The sequence below is a fragment of the Mytilus californianus genome, unplaced genomic scaffold, assembly GCF_021869535.1.
Source record: "Mytilus californianus isolate M0D057914Y unplaced genomic scaffold, xbMytCali1.0.p SCAF_8, whole genome shotgun sequence".
NCBI classification, from domain to species: domain Eukaryota; kingdom Metazoa; phylum Mollusca; class Bivalvia; order Mytilida; family Mytilidae; genus Mytilus; species Mytilus californianus.
The window spans coordinates 111,022,409-111,047,388 of record NW_026262734.1 but is presented as its reverse complement, the minus strand read 5'-3'; the positions used below and the strand labels follow the sequence as shown (position 1 = coordinate 111,047,388).

The following is a 24,980-nucleotide window of genomic DNA, read 5'->3' as shown; positions in this document are numbered from 1 at the left end:
AGGGTTTAAACACATTTGTTGTTCGACCTGTTAGTCAAATGCGTTTTGTTAAAATATACTTTTTCAATTTTTTGATCTTTTGGAAAATGTTGTTAGTGCTGTATTAAGACCCCTCTACCAAGAAATTTGTTTTGCATGCACACGTATAAAAAGTGCGGTTTTTATCCAACGCAATGATAGGTTTGAACATTGTTTTTAATTTAGACTTGTTTATATTTTTTCGTTTGGGCTTGTATTATATTTGCCTTCGGGTTTTTATGATCCGTTCATCCTATTTTGTCTCCTCAAAATTCAAGAATCTATCCTAAACTGAGGTAAATTGTATGGCTTTCCAAATACCGTTTCGATTCATAACATCACTGAAGAGACATTAATTGTCGAAATCCGGATATGGTGTACATAAACCTTTGCACCTTTTGTTTGCGGTATACCATCTTTTCCGCAAGTTTATTGTTTTCTATTTAGTATTAAACTGATAATTAAGATCCATTTATTACATCGGTGATCCGTGCATTTGGCAATCGCCAATGGCAGTCAGCAGGGTTTAAGAACATGTGATGTTCGACCTGGTAGTCAAATGCGTTTTGTTAAAATATACCTTTTCACTTTTTTGGTCTTTTGGAAAATGTTGTTTGTGCTGTATTTAGACCCCTCTAACAAGAAATTTGTTTTGCATGCACACGTATAAAAATTGCGGTTTTTATCCAACGCAATCATAGGTTTGAACGTTATTTTCAATTTAGACTTGTTTATATTTGTTCGTTTGGGCTTGTATTATATTTGCCTTCGGGTTTATATGATCTGTTCATCCTATTTTGAATCCTCAAAATTCAAGAGTCTATCCTAAATTGAGGTAAATTGTATGGCTTTCCAAAAACCGTTTCGATTCATAACATCACTGAAGAGACATTAATTGTCGAAATCCGGATATGGTGCACAAAAACCTTTGCACCTTTTGTTTGCGGTATACCATCTTTTCCGCAAGTTTATTGTTTTCTGTTTAGTGTTAAATGCATAATTAAGATCCATTTATTACATCGGTGATCAGTTCATTTGGCATTCGCCAATGGCAGTCAGCAGGGTTTAAGAACATTTGTTGTTCGACCTGTTAGTTAAATGCGTTTTGTTAAAATATACTTTTTCACTACTTTTTGTCTTTTGGAAAATGTTGTTTGTGCTGTATTTAGACCCCTCTTACAAGAAAATTGTTTTGCATGCACGCGTATTAAAATTGCGGTTTTTATCCAACGCAATCATAGGTTTGAACGTTGTTTTCAATTTAGACTTGTTTATATTTTTTCGTTTGGGCTTGAATTATATTTGCCTTCGGATTTATATGATCCGTTCATCCTATTTTGACTCCTCAAAATCCAAGAGTATATCCTAAATAGAGGTAAATTGCATGGCTTTCCAAATACCGTTTTGATTCCTAACATCACTGAAGAGACATTAATTGTCGAAATCCGGATATGGTGTACAAAAACCTTTGCACCTTTTGTTTGCGGTATACCATCTTTTTCGCAAGTTTTTTGTATTCTGATTGGTATCATTTTAATAGTTAAGATCAATTTTGGTACATCTGGTGATCCGTTTAATTGGCAATCGCCAATGGCAGTCACCAGGGTTTAAGAACATCTGTTGTTCGACCTGCTAGTCAAATGCCTTTTGTTAAAATGCAATGTTTCACTTTTTTGGTGTTTTGGAAAATGTTGTTTGTGCTGTATTTAGACCCAACTACCAAGAAATTTGTTTTGCATGCACACGTATAAAAATTGCGGTTTTTATCCTACGCAATCATAGGTTGGAACGTTGTTTTCAATTTAGACTTGTTTGTATATATATATATATATATATATATATATATATATATATTTACTTTTTCACTTTTTTGGTCTTTTGGAAAATGTTGTTTGTGCTGTGTTTAGACCCCTCTAACAAGAAATTTGTTTTGCATGCACTCGTATAAAAATTGCGGGTTTTATTCAAGGCAATCATAGGTGTGAACGTTGTTTTCAATTTAGACTTGTTTATATTTTTTCGTTTGAATTGTATTATATTTGCCTTCGGGTTTATATGATCCGTTCATCCTATTTTGACTCCTCAAAATTCGAGAGTCTATCCTAAATAGATGTAAATTGTATGGCTTTCCAAATACCGTTTTGATTCCTAACATCACTGAAGAGACATTATTGTCGAAATCCGGATATGGTGTACAAAAACCTTTGCACCTTTTGTTTGCGGTATACCATCTTTTCCGCAAGTTTATTGTTTTCTGTTAAGTATTAAATTTATAATTAAGATCCTTTTATTACATCGGTGATCCGTTTACTTGGCAATCGTCAATGGCAGTTAGCAGGGTTTCAGAACATTTGTTGTTCGACCTGTTAGTCAAATGCGTTTTGTTAAAATTTACCTTTTCACTTTTTTGGTCTTTTGGAAAATGTTATTTGTGCTGTATTAAGACCCCTCTAACAAGAAATTTGTTTCGCATGCACACGTATAAAAATTGCGGTTTTCATCCAACGCAATCATAGGTTTGAACGTTGTTTTCAATTTAGACTTGTTTATATTTTTTCGTTTGGGCTTGTATCATATTTGCCTTCGGGTTTATATGATCCGTTCATCCTATTTTGTCTCCTCAAAATTCAAGTCTATCTTAAATTGAGGTAAATCGTATGGCTTTCCAAATACCGTTTCGATTCCTAACATCACTGAAGAGACATTAATTGTCGAAATTCGGATATGGTGTACAAAAACCTTTGCACCTTTTGTTTGCGGTATACCATATTTTCCGCAAGTTTATTGTTTTCTGTTTAGTTTTTAATTTATAATTAAGATCCATTTATTACATCGGTGATCTGTTTATTTGGCAATCGCCAATGGCAGTCAGCAGGGTTTAAGAACATGTGTTGTTCGACCTGGTAGTCAAATGCGTTTTGTTAAAATATACCTTTTCACTTTTTTGGTCTTTTGGAAAATGTTGTTTGTGCTGTATTTAGACCCCTCTTACAAGAAATTTGTTTTGCATGCACACGTATAAAAATTGCCGTTTTTATCCAACGCAATCATAGGTTTGAACGTTGTTTTCAATTTAGACTTGTTTATATTTTTTCGTTTGGGCTTGTATTATATTTGCCTTCGGGTTTATATGATCCGTTCATCCTATTTTGACTCCTCAAAATTAAAGATTCAATCCTAAATAGAGGTAAATTGTATGGCTTTCCAAATACCGTTTCGATTCCTAACATCACAGAAGAGACATTAATTGTCGAAATCCGGATATGGTGTACAAAAACCTTTGCACCTTTTGTTTGCGGTATACCATCTTTTCTGCAAGTTTATTGTTTTCTGTTTAGTATTAAATGTATAATTAAGATCCATTTATTACATCGGTGATCCGTTTATTTGGCAATCGCCAATGGCAGTCAGCAGGGTTTAAGAACATGTGATGTTCGACCTGGTAGTCAAATGCGTTTTGTTAAAATATACCTTTTCACTTTTTTGGTCTTTTGGAAAATGTTGTTTGTGCTGTATTTAGACCCCTCTAACAAGAAATTTGTTTTGAATGCACACGTTTAAAAATTGCGGTTTTTATCCAACGCAATCATAGGTTTGAACGTTGTTTTCAATTTAGACTTGTTTATATTTGTTCGTTTGGGCTTGTATTATATTTGCCTTAGGGTTTATATGATCCGTTCATCCTATTTTGACTCCTCAAAATTCAAGAGTCTATCCTAAATTGAGGTAAATTGTATGGCTTTCCAAATACCGTTTCGATTCATAACATCACTGAAGAGACATTAATTGTCGAAATCCGGATATGGTGTACAAAAACCCTTGCACCTTTTGTTTGCGGTATACCATCTTTTCCGCAAGTTTATTGTTTTCTGTTTAGTATGTAGTAGAGAATTGATAAGAAGTATTGGATTCGTAAACGATAATCAACGAGCGACTTAAGTCGCAAGTTGATTATCGTTTCCGAATCCACTACTTCTTATCAATTCTCTAGCTTAACCCATTTCTAGTAAAACGACTGTCTGTTTTATGTTTTGACAATGAATCAACGATATCTCATAAAAATAGTTTCGTATTTTGTCTTTTTTATTCTATAATAGCTGGAAATGATTAAATCCACACGGTTCGCATCTATATTTAGACATTTGACAAGTTAACATAAGTTTAAAATAACTTAAATGGGGTGTTAGCTCCCCTTTTTAACACCAGATTTTATTTTTGTATATACATATTTCATTTAATGTTTAATCATTACAAATTATTTAAATTGAATAGATTTTGGTATATTTAATTTATTCAAAAAGACGTATATTAATATACAGAATTTATTTATCTTGTTTTGAAAAGTTAAAAAATTTTAATTACCAAAATTTAGAACCTTCAAAATGTATTTATATAATATTTAGCAACTTGAATTGGTATATTGGAGACTAATCACCTTGAAGCCGTTCTTAGTCAGATAAATATTATTAGCGTTGATGCCATAAACCTGCCCTTTCATGATAATGCTCAAATTCATGTTGCTTTCCATAAGTATTAAAACTATGTGCTATCGATTTAAATTGAACAATTATATTTAAATTTTGTTTAATATGTTTCCGTTCCATTAAATTAAGATTATTTTAACGTTATTACATTTGGCATATATCGTTCACCGGTCAATAAACTAGTTTTATCTGTGGTACGGATTCTGAATCCCCATCAGAATTGCTCTTGCTACGGACTTACAATGAATAAGTATGTGGATTTCATTCATTTACCTTCAAGCTGTTCATAGCCGTGATCGTCTAGTCGTTGGTAACGAATGTCATAACGGTGATATTAGCAGTGCAAAGTTCGAACCTAGTATCCGGAATGAAATTTTTTCATTGCAATTTTTTTCTGCACCAAAATATTGTTTTAATCCTAGAACATGTAAAAGTATTATATATATTTCATTTTCATATAATTGCGATGATTTTGTTTCTGCTTTTACTGTCAAAGAAGTAGTTTTAACCCATTTCTTAAAAAAAAAAACAACACCCAAAATAAAAGAAAAATCAATAAACATGAACAAACTAAGATATATATATATTTCATTAGATTACAAAAGTGAATTATCAATGAGACAGAAATACAGTTAAATGACATGTATTGACAATTAAGCACTTTAAGAGTACTATTCATATAATGATTGATGTCAGCCATCGTGGTCTAGTGGTATCATGCATAGACTGAAGAGTATTGATTATAAAGAAAATACGCGCGGGTTCGAATTCTACACATGCCACTCGTTTTTGAGAGGATAAAAGATCGTAAGTTAAAAGGTTAAAGTTATAAATAAAGTTCTCTTAAGTTAATACTGTGGTCAGTGGATTCTTGAAAAATAATCTACAGTAAGAACAATAGACTGACGTCAGAGAAATGGGTTAATAAATGTATAATTAAGATCCATTTATTACATCGGTGATCCGTTTATTTGGCAATCGCCAATGGCAGTCAGCAGGATTTAAGAACATTTGTTGTTCGACCTGTTAGTCAAATGCGTTTTGTTAAAATATACTTTTTCACTTTTTTGATCTTTGGAAAATGTTGTTAGTGCTGTATTTAGACCCCTCTAGCAAGAAATTTGTTTTGCATGCACTTGTATAAAAATTGCGGTTTTTATCCAACGCAATCATAGGTTTGAACGTTGTTTTCAATTTAGACTTGTTTATATTTGTTCGTTTGGACTTGTATTATATTTGCCTTCTGGTTTATATGATCCGTTCATCTTATTTTGACTCCTCAAAATTCAAGAGTCTATCCTAAATTGAGGTAAATTGTATGGCTTTCCAAATACCGTTTCGATTCATAACATCACTGAAGAGACATTAATTGTCGAAATCCGGATATGGTGCACAAAAACCTTTGCACCTTTTGTTTGCGGTATACCATCTTTTCCGCAAGTTTAATAATTTCTGTTTAGTGTTAAATGTATAATTAAGATCTATTTATTACATCGGTGATTCGTTCATTTGGCATTCGCCAATGGCAGTCAGCAGGGTTTAAGAACATTTGTTGTTCGACCTGCTAGTTAAATGCGCGTTAAAATATACTTTTTCACTTTTTTGGTCTTTTGGAAAATGTTGTTTGTGCTGTATTTAGACCCCTCTAACAAGAAATTTGTTTTGCATGCTCACGTATAAAAATTGCGGTTTTCATCCAACGCAATCATAGGTTTGAACGTTGTTTTCAATTTAGACTTGTTTATATTTGTTCGTTTGGACTTGTATTATATTTGCCTTCTGGTTTATATGATCCGTTCATCTTATTTTGACTCCTCAAAATTCAAGAGTCTATCCTAAATTGAGGTAAATTGTATGGCTTTCCAAATACCGTTTCGATTAATAACATCACTGAAGAGACATTAATTGTCGAAATCCGGATATGGTGTACAAAAACCTTTGCACCTTTTGTTTGCGGTATACCATCTTTTCCGCAAGTTTATTGTTTCTGTTTAGTATTAAATTTATAATTAAGATCCATTTATTACATCGGTGATCCGTTTATTTGGCATTCGCCAATGGCAGTCAGCAGGGTTTAAGAACATTTGTTGTTCGACCTGCTAGTTAAATGCGCGTTAAAATATACTTTTTCACTTTTTTGGTCTTTTGGAAAATGTTGTTTGTGCTGTATTTAGACCCCTCTAACAAGAAATTTGTTTTGCATGCTCACGTATAAAAATTGCGGTTTTTATCCAACGCAATCATAGGTTTGAACGTTGTTTTCAATTTAGACTTGTTTATATTTTTTCGTTTGGGCTTGTATTATATATGCCTTCGGGTTTATATGATCCGTTCATCCTATTTTGACTCCTCAAAATTCAAGAGTCTATCCTAAATTGAGGCAAATTGTATGGCTTTCCAAATACCGTTTCGATTCCTAACATCACTGAAGAGACATAAATTGTCGAAATCCGGATATGGTGCACAAAAACCTTTGCACCTTTTGTTTGCGGTATACCATCTTTTCCGCAAGTTTATTGTTTTCTGTTTAGTGTTAAATGTATAATTAAGATCCATTTATTACATCGGTGATCAGTTCATTTGGCATTCGCCAATGGCAGTCAGCAGGGTTTAAGAACATTTGTTGTTCGACCTGTTAGTCAAATGCGTTTTGTTAAAATATACTTTTTCACTTTTTTGATCTTTGGAAAATGTTGTTAGTGCTGTATTTAGACCCCTCTAACAAGAAATTTGTTTTGCATGCACACGTATAAAAATTGCGGTTTTTATCCAACGCAATCATAGGTTTGAACGTTGTTTTCAATTTAGACTTGTTTATATTTTTTCGTTTGGGCTTGTATTATATTTGCCTTCGGGTTCATATGATCCGTTCATCCTATTTTGACTCCTCAAAGTTCAAGAGTCTATCCTAAATTGAGGTAAATTGTATGGCTTTCCAAATACCATTTCGATTCCTAACATCACTGAAGAGACATTAATTGTCGAAATCCGGATATGGTGTACAAAAACCTTTGCACCTTTTGTTTGCGGTATACCATCTTTTCCGCAAGTTTATTGTTTCTGTTTAGTATTAAATTTATAATTAAGATCCATTTATTACATCGGTGATCCGTTTATTTGGCAATCGCCAATGGCAGTCAGCAGGGTTTAAGAACATTTGTTGTTCGACCTGTTAGTCAAATGCGTTTTGTTAAAATATACGTTTTCACTTTTTTGGTCTTTTGGAAAATGTTGTTTGTGCTGTATTTAGACCCCTCTAACAAGAAATTTGTTTTGCATGCACAAGTATAAAAATTGCGGTTTTTATCCAACGCGTCTCATGTTATGCGTATTATTAGTATTTGCCTATCATACAGATGTTTATTCAACATATATGACATAAATAAATAACCGTAAAGATACCCGAATAACAAGACATACATACATAAACAATACAGTGTGCAAAGCGATATAACTCTAATACATTTAACAGACAGTAGATGTGGGTGGCGCATATTCACCAAGAACACATTTTTGCTATTTCTTCTGTAAAATGTATGTGCCTTTACCCAATACTTGCCTAAAAAGATGGTAAAGGCTGTTTGTAATGTTCGAACTGTTGATATTTCTCTTTACCCCATTTTCAAGGTTATTCGCACATATAAAGAAATACGCAGGTGTTTTTAAACGATTTTGACAATTATGTAAGATTTATATGGCAATCATGCGCAGTCTTAACGTAAATATTTGTGAAAAAAATCGTATAGCAATGATCTCTCAGCTAATTCATGTTATTGCAAACATTCGTTTTGATAATATACCAGGATAATAATGATGGTCATATCATACATTGCGGCGAAAATGTGTCCCCTATGGTACACGAACAACTTGAGTGGCGTTTGTTTTTTTAACATTTAACCAATGTTTTGAAGATGATTCCTTTATCAAACATGTTTTTTCATATAGTTTAATATCTGATACCTACATAAAAAGTTCCAAATATTCGAATGTAGGTCGGATGTAAGTGGGAATGTACGAATTATGCGGCGAATATGGTTCACTCACTCTGCATGTCTAAAAAAGTATAAACTGGCAATCTGAATACAACTAATACAATTAAAGTGTATATTTGAAATGTATAAATCAAGTTAAACCTCAATCCTCTACCCAAAACAAAATAATCAACAACATTACCGAACTCCAAGGTAAATTCAAAAATGGGGAAGTCCACACAATCTGAAAAAAAAAAAACAAAGGCCCGTCTATATCAACCAACGGAAGGAAGGGGGAAACACTCATATTCCTGACTTGGTACATGCAATCTTAAAAATAGATTCAGGATTAAATGCTACATTCTGTCTAATGACGCTAATCACTCATCTATTTATGAATTAATATTCCAGTTACTATCATGTTTACATGTAATTATCGATGTTTAGGTAACTACACAATTAACAGAACACACACAGTACATTATACCAAAATTAAATCAAAAGTCACAGACAATACAGCAAACTTAAAATACATAGAAAAAATGTATATGTCGAAATTTGTGGAAGACCCTCTAGTTAAAAATTTAAAACTAAGTACACGTTTTAACAAAGATGCAAGTGCTGTTCGTCATTTCGGACATTGAGCAATAATATTATAGTGTCTACAATCTATGCCAATAAGTTTGTGGCCCCTCTTTTCCGTGCATGACAATTATACTAGTATATAAGTGCATTATTTGATTACTCGAAGGGGCATTTACTGATGACAAACACCTAATGTATCTAATTGTATGTTCATCAATAGGCATTGTGACTGGTATTCAAAAGAGGATACGGGTTATTATGAAACATTAATTTCGAAGTATAAGATGATGATATTTTAAATGTTTAACTAATAGAAACAAATATATAAGACGATATGCAACCTCGTTGCATGTAAATATATCTTCATACCAAGATCATTTGTCAAAAAATAAAATAAGTTAAGACTTGAACACGGTTGTATGAGAGGAAGATTCAGAAGAATATGAAGAAATATTAGTAAAACCTTATATCGTCTTAAAGCAAAGGGGACACACATTAACAGTTTTTGTGATTTCTTCCTAGCAACCATGTTCCAAAACCCTTCATTTATATAAATAAAACGGGCCCAAAAGGCATAAGCAAGTACTATGGACTTTGACTAGGGTTCTTAGTGATTATATTCACGCTGCATATAATTAAAAACCTACACTTATAATAAATACACATGTCATAGATATCACATAACAATATAAAACATAACTATAGACAAAGGGGAATAAATCAAATATGCTCCAAACTATATTTCTCAATCTGCTATTTTAATGCACACATAAAGTGTCATACTAATGTGCTATAGAGTAAATAATCTCAATGGAAGTGTTCCGACATATTTAAAAAAAAATGCAATACTAAGAAAACTGACAGTCACAAACTAAAACATGTAACACATTCTTACCATATATGTAGTAGATAAATTATGCACGAATCCATCACACACTAAAAGGTACCAGTATATTGTCTACTGAGTTCTATATCATAACCTGAATAAAATTAATATTACATTCAGTTCGTTAATTTAGACATTACTCTTACATAAATCAAAACACAATGTTCTCAACAAAATGTCTTTCAGTTTCATATCTTTGTACTAATGTAAAAAAGAAGATGTGATATGGTTGCCAATGAAACAACTCTTAATGTTCTCTTAAGTATATGAACATTATAAAGTTTATATACTGTGTTATGTGATGACAATTACCAAATATGTTTTATTAATAAAGGTTTATATTTTAATATAAGTGGTAATTATTTTCAATTATTTCCTCTGTATACTCTCATCCTACTCATTCATTCATTTTTTATTCAATATGTTAAAACATCAAAATTTTAGTTCATGTTAGTAAATAGGAAATAACTGACCTGTAGAAATGAATAATGAATTCCAACAGAAATATGAAATATATATGATATCCAATATTATCCAATAATGTCAACATATCACCAAGGCTAAATAATACAGGTAAGTAACAATACTGTCCCAAAAAATTGGTTCATAAAGAAATCAACAAAGAATACATATTGAACTCAGAAGTGACCGATATAATGAACACACCAAGGTAAATTGAAAACGGAGATGTCCATAACACTTTACAACAAAGGTCGTCTTTATCAGCCAATGGAACTACTGGAAAACAGCTGTCACATTCTTGACTTCTTTCAGGCATTCTTGACTTCGTTCAGGCTTTTCTGAAGAAATCAATCATTGAATACAACTCACAGTAAAAATGAACCATGCCAAAAATCTTTAAAACCAAAAAATAAATTGATAGATCAGGGAAATTTGCAGTCTATGTACAAATTCAAGATTTTTACTGAAATCAGAGAATTTGATACACTGTCAAAAAATTATGTTAGGCTTTTTAAAATGAATCCATTTAATATTTTTTAATGAATGCATTGACAAATTAAAAAAAAAAAATTAGATCTTAAACTCTAAGCTTAAAAATGGATATACCTCAATTTTTTTTTACTTTTATAAAAGAATGTGCAGCATATATATCTAATTAGTTTGATAGGAAGTATACAAATATGACTGAATATTCAAATAACAAGTAAGTTTGTAGCCCTTCAATCTGTATTTTTGCAAAAACTCATACAGAGAAAAACTATGTTCATGTGTTTACAAAGAATGAAATAAGAAATGAGAAACTACCCTGATTGATATGTTTTCAGAAAACATATATAAGATAATCCTTAGAAAATGGGAAGTTAGCTCATCATATAGTAAGACCACACCAGCAGCGTTATTTAAAAAAATATAAATTACATTTTTGAGTAACAATTTGCAAAGGTAAAACAACGCAAATTGCTCTAGCTTCATTTTGTCATCGTGTAACTAAGAATTTGTATTTATTTTTGTATTAGTTTTAGCTAGAGATAAATAATTAGCCACCCTTATATGACTTCAGATGGTTTACATCCCATATAAATCCTTAATATATCTATTAAATGTTTGTGAACTTTTGCATTTGTTGTAAAGAAATAAATGCTGTTATTCAGGGTTCAGAAAACTAGAAATTAATGACTGCAAATATGTCAGGTGGTGGTACAGAAACAGTCATGCAGAATAACGTATGTGAGCGATTTCGTGTCTCTAAATTCTTCCTTCGAAATTAAATTTAAAAGTGGGTACCATTTGTTTTTTTTCTATATTCCAAATGCAGTCATACGAATGCAATATATATGTATAAAAATGTAGATCGGCCTTTACCATGTTTACAACTAAATGTCCGGTTAATTGAACCAAAAATACTATTGGCTTTAGTATTGCTGTGTAAATAGTAGATACTTTTAAATAATACTACCAATATCTTTTTTATTCATTTTCAATGATATCTTAATTGTTTATAGCATAAACATATTCAGAATTATTTCTTTTATAGTTGACGTGCTTTCATTTATTGACATTACATTTAATATCCAATAACTTATAAAGTTCGAGATTGCATGTTAGTTACGTAAGCGCGTCACTGTTTGTGATATCCTATGGTGTCTGCCGTTGATGGAATATGTTCTATGTTGTTCAGCGGTTTGCATGTTGTGTCAGCTATAATATTATTTGTTTGTGCTTAACTCTGCGATGAATGTTCTTGCGTGTGTTTGTGCTGTATTTCTGTCACATAGTGTTGTCATTTTAGCGATATTTTTTTAACATTGTCATAAAGCGGGATATTTGACTAGCCATTAAACAAGGTTCAACCCACCATTTTTTTTAAATGCCCTGTTCCAAGTCCTGAATATGGCAGTTGTTATCAAATTGTTTGTTTCTATGTATATATTGGCGTTTGTTTTCACTTCAGTGTTCCTGTTGTGCTTTTTTTTCCTCTTATAGTTAATTTGTTACTCTCGGTTTTAGTTTGTAACCCGGATTTGTTTTCTCTAAATTGATGTATGACTTTTGAACACCGGGATACTACTGTTGCCTTTATTTGATCAGTTGTAAAGTGCATCATAATCATTTTGTAAGACATATGATATTGTAGATGGTGCATAAATTTTGATTTAGATACTAGAAGGAATGCTTCATACCTTGATCTCTTCCTCAATAATGACACAGATGGACGACACTAAAATCTTTGACAAACGGGACGATTTCAACTTCCCAATTATCAATTTCCCATTTCTAAGCAGTAACATACTCTTTGCTTCATCGTATGGTGTTTACATATCTGAGTTGATATGTTATGCTCGTGCATGTTCACACTATACGGACTTCATATACAGGAGTGTGCTCCTTACGCAGAAACTGCTCCAAAAAAGTTATGAGGAGGAAAGATTAAAAATGACACTCAGTAAATTGTATGGATACCATCACGCACAAATTGATTGATCCATCCGATGTGTCTGTCTCTAAACTAACTAAGGACATCTTTACCATGTCTAAGATTATGGTTTACCATTTACGTCGTCTGGTCTTTTAAGTACCGAGCGTGACCTATTCCCGAATATGACTGGTTTGCTGAGTGTGAATTCGCATTGCTATAAAACGTGTCTCGGTATTTGTTTATCCAGCGTTCATGTATTTAGTTATGATGTTTTATTTGTAATTCTGATCGGATATTGTTTTGTGTCTTATCGTTCGTAGTTGTAATTCTGTTTTTTTTAATTTTTATTTCGTATGTAAAAGTAAAGATACTTAATCACCCAGTTCATTTGTATGTTTTTAGTTTAAAGCAACTATGTGTACAGGATTTATTTGTTTTACACTGCTCGATTTTGAAGAAAGGCCGACATAGTTAGATAGTGCTGTTAGTTGCACAATTACTAACACAATTCTATATTAATATTCTTGTAATTATTATAAAATACATCGAATAACATAATTACAAACTTAATCTCGATTTCTATCTTATTTTTAGAAATTTACCTGTGACGTCACTTTTTGTGGTGTTAATAAATTTGTGTGACAAACAGTTCGTAATTCTATTATGCTTTTTTTGTGTACTGTCCTAAATTAATTTTAGGTATTCGTTGTTATTCTGGGGTTAACATGTCAAAATGTACTATTATATTATATATTTATGTATTACCAAATATAAATTAGAGCATATAATATTCAAACCAAATCTTTTAGAAACATATAAAATGTAAACCAACGTGTCTAGTAAGTCATGACGTTATATTTGACTTTTCATTTTTTTTTCCAAAATGTCGGAACATTTCAAAATCTCTACCAAAAAGATAAAATGAACAAAACTGAGACAAACCTTTGCTGATATTTATTTCTTCTATCGAATTGAACTTTGCAGTTCATATAATATTCTGGGGCTTGCGATTCTATGATTCATTGATGCTGCTTGCATGACAATTTTATCAAAGATCCCATGTATGGAAACATTCGAACGTTTTCGGACGCCATCAGCATATGCTGACAGTGGTAGTGCCAGGTAAGTCACAAATGATAATGGGTATTTTCCACTTCCACAATCTTTTCTTATTTTTTTGGTACACGAAGATGATAAATAAACAATATTAATCACAGAATTTAATTATCATGATTCTTCCGGTGCATCCTTCATGATGGCCCCAATTCAATTCACAAACACGTGTATGTATTATCGGCATTGTTTTGTCATACAAATGTAAAAAATGTGTATGCTATCGCCACTGTTTGATATCTAGAAACTTTTTTGAATAATATGCAGTCTTTTGTTATAACTTTTTATGTTTACATGTTTGATAAATGGCGTCAAATATGTACCCTTAATCTAAAGAAATTATCAAATACCTAAGAAAACAAAAAGCTCGTGGACAAATTTATTTATATCTGGGTCCTTTCACTGGCTCTGTCGGCCAAGTTCGGGAAGTTTACCCGATGCATAATTAATGAGATGACTAAGCACACAACACGATATTAATTATGAAATATTAACACTACTGTAGTTTTGGTAAACATTCCAAAAATCTTATTGTGAGTTTTAAGTACATATCTTTGATTTTAGCAGCTTTAAAACTTGGTTATAATTTTGTCAAAATCGTATCTACTATCCCTTTAACACTTTGCTGGATAATATTCATGGAATGTCGAATCGTTATGACAGGTTAGATATCTTCCTGTAACATCAACCAATTTGCAAAGTGGACTGACATGTAAAGGCGATTGACAAGTTTTTTCTAGGCTGTTCGTGCGTGGTATGCTGTCTAGACATATTTAATGTTTTCGTTATCATCTGCTTCAAGCCATCTGTGCCATCATTTTGTTAACTTATTTATACCATGCAAGGATAGTGTTGTACATTTTAGTAATTATACCAGGTTAGCACACATGTATTTCTGATAAAACAATTTATTGAGTGCATGTCCATATAACGGTTATTATTTGATGTAAGTATGAAACACATGCATATATTTCAGAGCACAATTTGCCAAGTTAGAATTAAGATTATGCTGAAACATTGGAATTGTTGTACTATTGAACGATTCGCCAGACGTAGTTGAGCTATTGTTGTTGACAATATTGTCCACGGCTGCTTTTGTGAAACCATCAGGTTTCATGGGAGGAACCACATACTCAATTTGGAATATTTCATCAATGGAATCCTCTAGTACTGTAGATAAATAAATAATTGGATTATTCATAAACGACAAATGTAAACTGTACATTTTGTCATTTAATACCTCCTCCTTTATAATAGAAAAATAAAACAAGACGTTACATTGAAATGCAAAATGTCATATATGCCTCAATGAAATATCTTGACTGCATCTGACTATTTGGCCAAACGATTATCAACTAACATGACTAATGTGCTTAATACTGTTGAACCAATTTTTGCCTACATTATGACTTCTTGAACTACCGGTATCGCTGTCATACAAACAAATTGTTGCGTTTGCTTGTTTTATTGCAAAACCAAAATAATCACTTAATAAAAGAAACAAGCCCCTGCCTTGTGAATGGCCTGGTATTACTGCAATTATTAGATCATTACTATGTCTACTTCAAGTGGATCACAGAGAAAACTGTCCGACACTTGAAATATACGTTTTAGTTACGTCTAGCTTAAATATTTGAATAACGCCAGTGTCTATACGTGATTCACTCTTTGTAGACAAATGTTCTGCAGGAATGGTACTGTAGTTACGATTTTCTATACTTTCCTCACACATCTGTTTATGTTGAATGTGGCATACACTTGATGTTATAGAGCACTTAGCTGAAGGTATTTTAAACTTAAACACTTTGTAACCTTCTATAAGGGAATTTTGTCGGTTTTGATATCATATGGCGGTCATCTTGGAAAAGCTGCAATATTTCAATTTCAAGTTGGGTCCATAGCTTATATTGTTCGAAGCACACAGCACTACTTAAATGACAAAATTACACTATATAAAGGATGTTTGTTGTTTTTGATATTTTGTGGCGGCCATCTTGGAAAAGCCGCCATATCGAATTTTCATGGCAATATTTTTTAAACCACAAGCACTACTGCCATGCCAAATTTGACTAAAAATCTGACCTTATATAAGTGATATATGCTGTTTTTGATATTTTGTTGCGGCCATCTTGAAAAAAAGCCGCCATTTAAAAATTTCTAGGTGGGTACACAGCTAATGTTATTCAAAAAACCAAGAACTACTTCAATGCAAACATTGGTGCTTTTATCATCAAACCTACTGATCTACCAGACTACAATGCAACTTGCTGTCTACGTTCAGTTACAAAGTCAGTTATCTATTGAACACGGATACCGTTTAAATACAGTCTCTTTCATAATCTTTTTTTGACTATTTGTAACTAAAACTGTATAAATTTCCCGCATTTCAAGCTCCTTTCTTGGTTTTCGCTAATCATGAATGCTCCAGTCCATATATTGAAAAGCCAAGACTTTATCAGAAAAGAAACACTTTCAGAGCTATATGACAAAACGAGGCCTAAAACAGTCATGTCCGTTTAAGGTTTACCTTGCCTGAGGTAGCTGGAACCTTAGTTTCTTAATAACTTCTAAATTTATTGAAAATGATACATGTGTTACACAAATGTCAGGACAGTTTCGATATAAATCTTGAACAATTTACACAAAAGACGATAATTTATCAACCCTTTAGGTCGGAATCAAATGAAAAAAATAAATATAAATCAATCGTTCGTATATGAGTTTATTAGAAAGAATATGTTAATATGAAAATCTACAATAAAAATTTTTATTTACAGTATGATTCTTGCGAGTCAATGTATGAGAAATTTACTGCTTCCTGGATTCTGCAATTTCTTTCCAGAGTATGGAATTCCCCTTCTTCCATTAAAGACATAAGAGACATTGTCACAATCCAACTTTTAAAGTTTCCAAAACAAGAATATGTTAATTCAGATTGTATTAATGACCTACTCAAAATTTGCCAAAATCAATAAAAAATTTTTTTTTACCTGTTTGTATGGATTGATTTCTTAAATAGATATTGAAACATTTGACTGCAATGTTATTAAGGTACAATCAATAAGCCAAAAAAACGTTACGATATTTAAGTACACGGCTGAAGATGTTATTAATTTATTTTCATGCATGTGAAAAATATATATCTACGGCCGTATCATTTTCATGTTCTTTTCATTACAGTATATGAGTAAAAGGCTCATTGCGTGTATGTTGTTGACCATTCTTAATTTAGAAAAAAGAAAAAAAAAACATATTACAATAATCATTTTATCTAGAACACATGTGTTAGTATATATCTTAAATATTATCAAACTTTTTCACTCATATTTTATAGGGATGATCACAAGGAAAACAATAAAGAAACGCTATTGGAATATACAAAACATACTTAATTAGTATAGATCTACAGATGATTTCTTTGCGCTGATTGATTTATTTACATTTATTGCTTTTTTGCTTTGTAGAATAAAAACACAATTGCAAATATAGCATATTATGAAATCTTAAATTCTAAAAATACATGAGTTATTTCGTAAAAGTGTCCCGAACATTAAATAAGGATCAAATTGAAGACATTAAAATTCACAATGACCTACTCTCTGTTATGCACCAAGTTCAGATTTAGATGATCTGATTACTTCGAAACATGATTTACCAGTTTACATAAACATATAAATCACATTGACCTACTTTTTATGTACATGTATTATATGTGTATAATGCATAAAAGGAAATGTGGAGTAAATATTAATGTACCAGTAAAGCTTAACGACACATAACACAAAAGATATCTAAAAATAGAAATAAGGTCTCAATCAACTGACCTATGTCACATGCATGTCTAATAATTTGCCAAGCAATTTATTAATGAGAGTGACAATAAGCATATTTACACAAGTTTATGTAATCTTAATCATTATATTCACAAAGATATATGTATGAATTCGCACGTTAAACAAGACAAACACCACTTTGATTATTAAAACATGCACTGTATTTTAACCATAACATATGGGTCACATAAGTTTCCTCCTGTTTGAATATGAGGATAGTGGGTCTACAATTTACTAAAATTGATTTGACATGGAAGTGGTGGATACCATGATTGTTTTTCCTCAAATTCAATGAGACAAACTCAAAACGTCAAATATTAACCATAATTATTTCTATATTAGCAGACATTCTACAAAGCAAGTTATGACACATATCAATAATTCGTTAGAACATTCCAATGATATCGTTAAGTTATACAAGATTATACAAATTTTCAGGTAATTACTCAATAATTAGAAAAATAATCAAAAATAAAAATGTTAAGATCGCTTATCCTCAATTATTTCCAAAAATTAAAAGACAACGACAACCAACTATAGGCTCCATAGAGTAGTTTTGTTCACCTAGCTCTATTTGCATTTTTAACGATAGACACCCTCCAACATTGTGGATCTTGTATTATTGATTTTTTTTCTGTTTACAGTTTCTCTCCATCTTCTTTAGTATTTGTCTAAAAACTAAAAAAAAAAGCCTACGCAGCTATATATCAGCCACAACAAAAGTCGATAACTCTTTTGCTACAAATCTTCTGGAAAAGGGTCGATAAGTTCTTACATTAAATTATGTGCAATAAAGACAATAAAGACAATAGTAATATACCGCTGTTCAAAAGTCATAAATCGATTGAGAGAAAACAAATCCGGGTAACAAACTAAAACCGAGGGAAACACATCAACTATAATATATATGCAGTATATCTACGGTAGGTCAAATATTGATAAAAGTTTAATCAACCAAAATTGTTAAAATACAAAAATCAAAAATGCCCCAAATCATCTGCATAGAGTTCAGGCTTAAATGTTGACGACAAGTTTTACATACAGAAAATTAGAAAAATTGATGTATTTTACTCTTGATATAGTTAATCAAAATGTTATGTTAAACACTAAGAGGCTGAACATATTAATATTTAATTATTTGTTTTCATTATTATTGTAATGATATATTATTCAGTGCTGTGAGTGAATATTTTCCCCGGGGACAAAGTATGTCGTATATTACTTTAAAACCAAAGACAATTGTCTCTGAAAAATATACCTATATACTTTTAAGGTGCACTAGCTACGAGATATGAAAAAAAAATAGAATATGATTTTGTATGGTTCAACCATTAATAAAAGTGAAATAATGAAATAATAATTCGCTATTAGCAGCCAATTTGGTTCAATTTTGTCAAAACGAGCAAAGAAACATCGCTGATGAATTATTCACTTGCAAGTGGATGATTCGACCTCATTGAATCCGTATTCATGTGACCTTCTATTTAACCCATTAGCCAGAGATTGGTTATGCATAAATTAGTCGTGGTCAGCCATTAAAAGGAAAAGAATGTCAACATTTAAAGTGAAACTAAGGTGAACCATTCATTGACTGATTCGATCCACAAAAATACATTCTTATGCAGGTAAAAACGATAATTAACTGATGTTTTAACCTATAACATGAAATCAAACAATCCTAGACAAATTCAATTGCACGAGGTCGCTATCTAGTTATATTGATGTTTATGTCGGGTTTTGTGACCATCGGCAGTCTTTGGAGGTCATCTCGAAAGTTAATCAGATGGCGTATAGACTCAAATACACACGAAATTCTGATATATATTATCTAGAATATGCATTGGTAACTGTTTATTTCAGACTTATTGAAATTTGGATATACGTTTTAGTATCTTATCATGGAAATATGAGAATTTGAGTCAAAAACATGAATTTGACTGCTAATGCCCCTTAATATGACACAAGATACTTAACTAGTATATTTGATAACATTGCAATTGGAAATAACTTTGTACACGTGATTACAACAAGTATTGGTAATTTGGTGTTGCATACGTTTCCTATGTATATCTTGAATAATGATAAAGCACGTAATTTAAACAAAATTTAGACTGTCATTACTAACATTTTAGGAGGAATTATGCTCGACCACTAAGGAAAGAGATGCAAAGGTAGAAAAAAGGTCAGATTTACGAAATGATTTAGGTTATTCAAGGGCCTATGCAATTTCTATGAGAAAAACTGGTGAAGTGCCAAGTCATGAAAGTCAAAGTGATGTCTGAATTTGTTGTTAATGCGTAAACAATTCGTCCTTTAACTATTCATATAAAGGGTCTTCCAACAATTTCAGCAAAATTTGACTAATTTAAAGATCTAGTCTTGCTGATCTTTTTTGCCTGTTTACGTCATTAAGATATTAGGCATCAACGCAAAAAATTGCTAACACATTCATTGTTAAAGGGCAATAACCCCTATGAGGATATTCGGACGATTTTAGCCAGTTGACTTATTAGCAGATATTGCCTTCCGGATAATTTTTGCTATTCAATGTTTCTCTCTATCAATAATTGATTTAAAGATAATAATCAATAATGAAAAAAAAAAAAATGGCAAAATTTGTCATAAAGGGCAATATAGCGGTTTTCAAGATAAAAGGCAAAACATTTTATCCCTATTTTATTGTTTTGCCATGTTGGCCATGTTTATTAGAAAGCGGGGTAGTCGGACACATTTTTAAAACTAGAAACCACGATGATGAATGCTGTTAAGTTTGGTTAAATTTGGCATATCAGTTTTCCTGAACTATATTATCTCCCTCTCGTAGCCAAAATTATTATGAATAGATCAAAAAAGAAAATGTTTGTATTGGTAAACATATTATCCTTTCATTTGAAATAATATAAATACAATCGCTCAACTAAACATTCATGCAAATAAAGTCACTCTTACATTCTTTTTCTTTGATACAGCCTTAAAAAGAATGCTTAATATTACAATATAATCGAAAAGAATAAATGAATAATAAACATTGATACAACTGTTACACTATATATTTTTATTTCACTTAACATTTCTTCAAAGTGTTAGAAGATGGTTCACTCAAGGCGACAGTAGTTTCAAATATTAAGCTGAATGACAAAAGATATTGGGTATACATCATTGAGACATCAGCCTCACACAAGAAAACAAAAGTAATGTAGAAAATACCATCTCAGTGTTAACATACAAACTACAATGTGTTGAAATTTTAGATTCATATTTGTATGTTTATAATTGTCCAGTAGTTATTTCATGAATGTATAAGTTTAATTTCTTAAGGACTAATACTCTCACTGTAATAACGCTGTCGTTTAAAGATAAATTGTCAAGTTTGAAAATTTTATTTTGCATTTCACATGGCACAAAAAGTATATAATCAAACACAAACATTTCAAATGTTGTAATGCAAATTAAGAAGCAATTGAGAACGATGGTATTCTCTACCTAGCAGTAACGTTTGATAACTTAGTATTTATCATTTTATCAATTTTTTTCTATCATTTATTGGAAAATGTACATAAAATTACATATTATCTTTCATGTCTTTTGAACTAATCATCTCATTACTTGATATTGAACACAAAGCGAATATGTAATAATTTGGTGATTTTCTCATATATAATCAACGTGGCATTAAACCACATTACATTGTTTATATGGAAATTTGATTTAAAGAAGATACAGGTATAAGTCTTAATGGTTGTTAATTAATTAATCATAGACTTCCAAAAATCTCTTTTAAAAAAAAACATATACAGTAAGAACAAGATTACAATGTATGGATTTGTCAAAACACAAAAATATGAGAATATCAGTCAATGGAATTCATCATTGTGACATTAATGTTGATTTGCACGTTTTCTTAATAGCAATGATTCTATTTCCAAATGTCCCTTTTGATGTGCAACATTAAGAGGATTTTGACCTTTACAGTCACACTTATTGACATCAGCTGAATGTTTTAACAGTTCTTTAACAACATTAACGTGTCGATTCTGACTTGCTATATACAAAGGTATTTTACCATTATGGTCACACCTATGGACATCAGCTGAATGTTTTAACAGTTCTTTTAAAACATTAACATGTCCTTCCTGACTTGCTTGATAAAGTGAAGAACATCCGTTTTCATGACAGAGGTCAATTTTAACATTATCCAACTGAAGGAGAACATGTACAACCTCAACCATGTTGTTGTACCAAGCCATCTGTAGAGGTGAGGTGCCATCATTAGTACATTTATTGATATCAGCTGAATGTTGTAACAGTTCTTAAGCAACATTAACATGTCCTTTCTGACTTGCCAAATAAAGTGAAGAACATCCATCATCATCACAGAGATTAATATCAACATCATCACACTGAAGGAGAACATGTACAACCTCTATCCTGTTGTTGTTACTAGCAATCTGTAGAGGTGAGGTGCCATCATTAGTACATTTATTGATATCAGCTGAATGTTGTAACAGTTCTTAAACAACATTAACATGTCCTTTCTGACTTGCTATATGCAGAGGTGATGCATCATTATTGTTACATTTATTGACATCAGCTGAATGTTGTATCAGTTCTTTAACAACATCAATATGTCCTTTCTGACTTGCTTGATAAAGTGAAGAACATCCGTTTTCATCTAAATGATCAATATCAACATTATCACACTGAAGGAGAACATGTACAACCTCAACCATGTTGTTGTAACAAGCCATCTGTAGAGGTGAGGTGCCATCATAAGTACATTTATTGACATCAGCTGAATGTTGTAACAGTTCTTTTTTACAACATCAACATGTCCTTCCTGACTTGCCAAATAAAGTGAAGAACATCCTTCATCATCACAGAGATTAATATCAACATCATCACACTGAAGAAGAACATGTACAACCTCTATCCTGTTGTTGTTACTAGCAATCTGTAGAGGTGAGGTGCCATCATTAGTACATTTATTGACATCAGCTGAATGTTGTAACAGTTCTTTAACAACATTAACATGTCCTTCCTGACTTGCTATATGCAGAGGTGATGCATCATTTTTGTTACATTTATTGACATCAGCTGAATGTTGTATCAGTTCTTTAACAACATCAATATGTCCTTTCTGACTTGCTTGATAAAGTGAAGAACATCCGTTTTCATCTAAATGATCAATATCAACATTATCACACTGAAGAAGGACATGTACAACCTCAACCATGTTGTTGTTACTAGCAATCTGTAGTGGTGAGATGCCATCATTAGTACATTTATTGGCATCAGCTGAATGTTGTATCAGTACTGACTTGCTATATACAAAGGTGATTTACCATCATTGTCACACCTATGGACATCAGCTGAATGTTTTAACAGTTCTTTTAAAACATTAACATGTCCTTCCTGACTTGCTTGATAAAGTGAAGAACATCCGTTTTCATGACAGAGGTCAATTTTAACATTATCCAACTGAAGGAGAACATTTACAACCTCAACCATGTTGTTGTACCAAGCCATCTGTAGAGGTGAGGTGCCATCATTAGTACATTTATTGACATCAGCTGAATGTTGTAACAGTTCTTTTTTACAACATCAACATGTCCTTCCTGACTTGCCAAATAAAGTGAAGAACATCCTTCATCATCACAGAGATTAATATCAACATCATCACACTGGAGAAGAACATGTACAACCTCTATCCTGTTGTTGTTACTAGCAATCTGTAGAGGTGAGGTGCCATCATTAGTACATTTATTGACATCAGCTGAATGTTGTAACAGTTCTTTAACAACATTAACATGTCCTTCCTGACTTGCTATATGCAGAGGTGATGCATCATTATTGTTACATTTATTGACATCAGCTGAATGTTGTATCAGTTCTTTAACAACATCAATATGTCCTTTCTGACTTGCTTGATAAAGTGAAGAACATCCGTTTTCATCTAAATGATCAATATCAGCATTATCCAACTGAAGGAGAACATGTACAACCTCAACCATGTTGTTGTAACAAGCCATCTGTAGAGGTGAGGTGCCATCATAAGTACATTTATTGACATCAGCTGAATGTTGTAACAGTTCTTTTTTACAACATCAACATGTCCTTCCTGACTTGCCAAATAAAGTGAAGAACATCCTTCATCATCACAGAGATTAATATCAACATCATCACACTGAAGAAGAACATGTACAACCTCTATCCTGTTGTTGTTACTAGCAATCTGTAGAGGTGAGGTGCCATCATTAGTACATTTATTGACATCAGCTGAATGTTGTAACAGTTCTTTTTTACAACATCAACATGTCCTTCCTGACTTGCCAAATAAAGTGAAGAACATCCTTCATCATCACAGAGATTAATATCAACATCATCACACTGAAGAAGAACATGTACAACCTATATCCTGTTGTTGTTACTAGCAATCTGTAGAGGTGAGGTGCCATCATTAGTACATTTATTGACATCAGCTGAATGTTGTAACAGTTCTTTAACAACATTAACATGTCCTTCCTGACTTGCTATATGCAGAGGTGATGCATCATTTTTGTTACATTTATTGACATCAGCTGAATGTTGTATCAGTTCTTTAACAACATCAATATGTCCTTTCTGACTTGCTTGATAAAGTGAAGAACATCCGTTTTCATCTAAATGATCAATATCAACATTATCACACTGAAGAAGGACATGTACAACCTCAACCATGTTGTTGTTACTAGCAATCTGTAGTGGTGAGATGCCATCATTAGTACATTTATTGGCATCAGCTGAATGTTGTATCAGTACTGACTTGCTATATACAAAGGTGATTTACCATCATTGTCACACCTATGGACATCAGCTGAATGTTTTAACAGTTCTTTTAAAACATTAACATGTCCTTCCTGACTTGCTTGATAAAGTGAAGAACATCCGTTTTCATGACAGAGGTCAATTTTAACATTATCCAACTGAAGGAGAACATTTACAACCTCAACCATGTTGTTGTACCAAGCCATCTGTAGAGGTGAGGTGCCATCATTAGTACATTTATTGACATCAGCTGAATGTTGTAACAGTTCTTTTTTACAACATCAACATGTCCTTCCTGACTTGCCAAATAAAGTGAAGAACATCCTTCATCATCACAGAGATTAATATCAACATCATCACACTGGAGAAGAACATGTACAACCTCTATCCTGTTGTTGTTACTAGCAA

At 32.0% G+C, this 24,980-nt stretch overlaps 1 protein-coding gene across 1 annotated transcript; it reads right to left on the bottom strand.

The window, feature by feature from the left end:
* Positions 1-16,639: 16,639 nt before the first annotated feature.
* Positions 16,640-24,001, bottom strand: LOC127712976 (ankyrin repeat domain-containing protein 50-like). Its single transcript, XM_052219558.1, has 3 exons — positions 23,389-24,001; positions 22,611-22,913; positions 16,640-22,077 (listed from the first exon to the last, which is right to left on the bottom strand). The coding sequence occupies exons 1-3, from the start codon at positions 23,795-23,797 to the stop codon at positions 21,647-21,649; spliced, it is 1,143 nt and encodes a 380-aa protein (XP_052075518.1). The 5' UTR covers positions 23,798-24,001; the 3' UTR covers positions 16,640-21,646.
* Between the last annotated feature and the right edge of the window lie 979 nt (positions 24,002-24,980).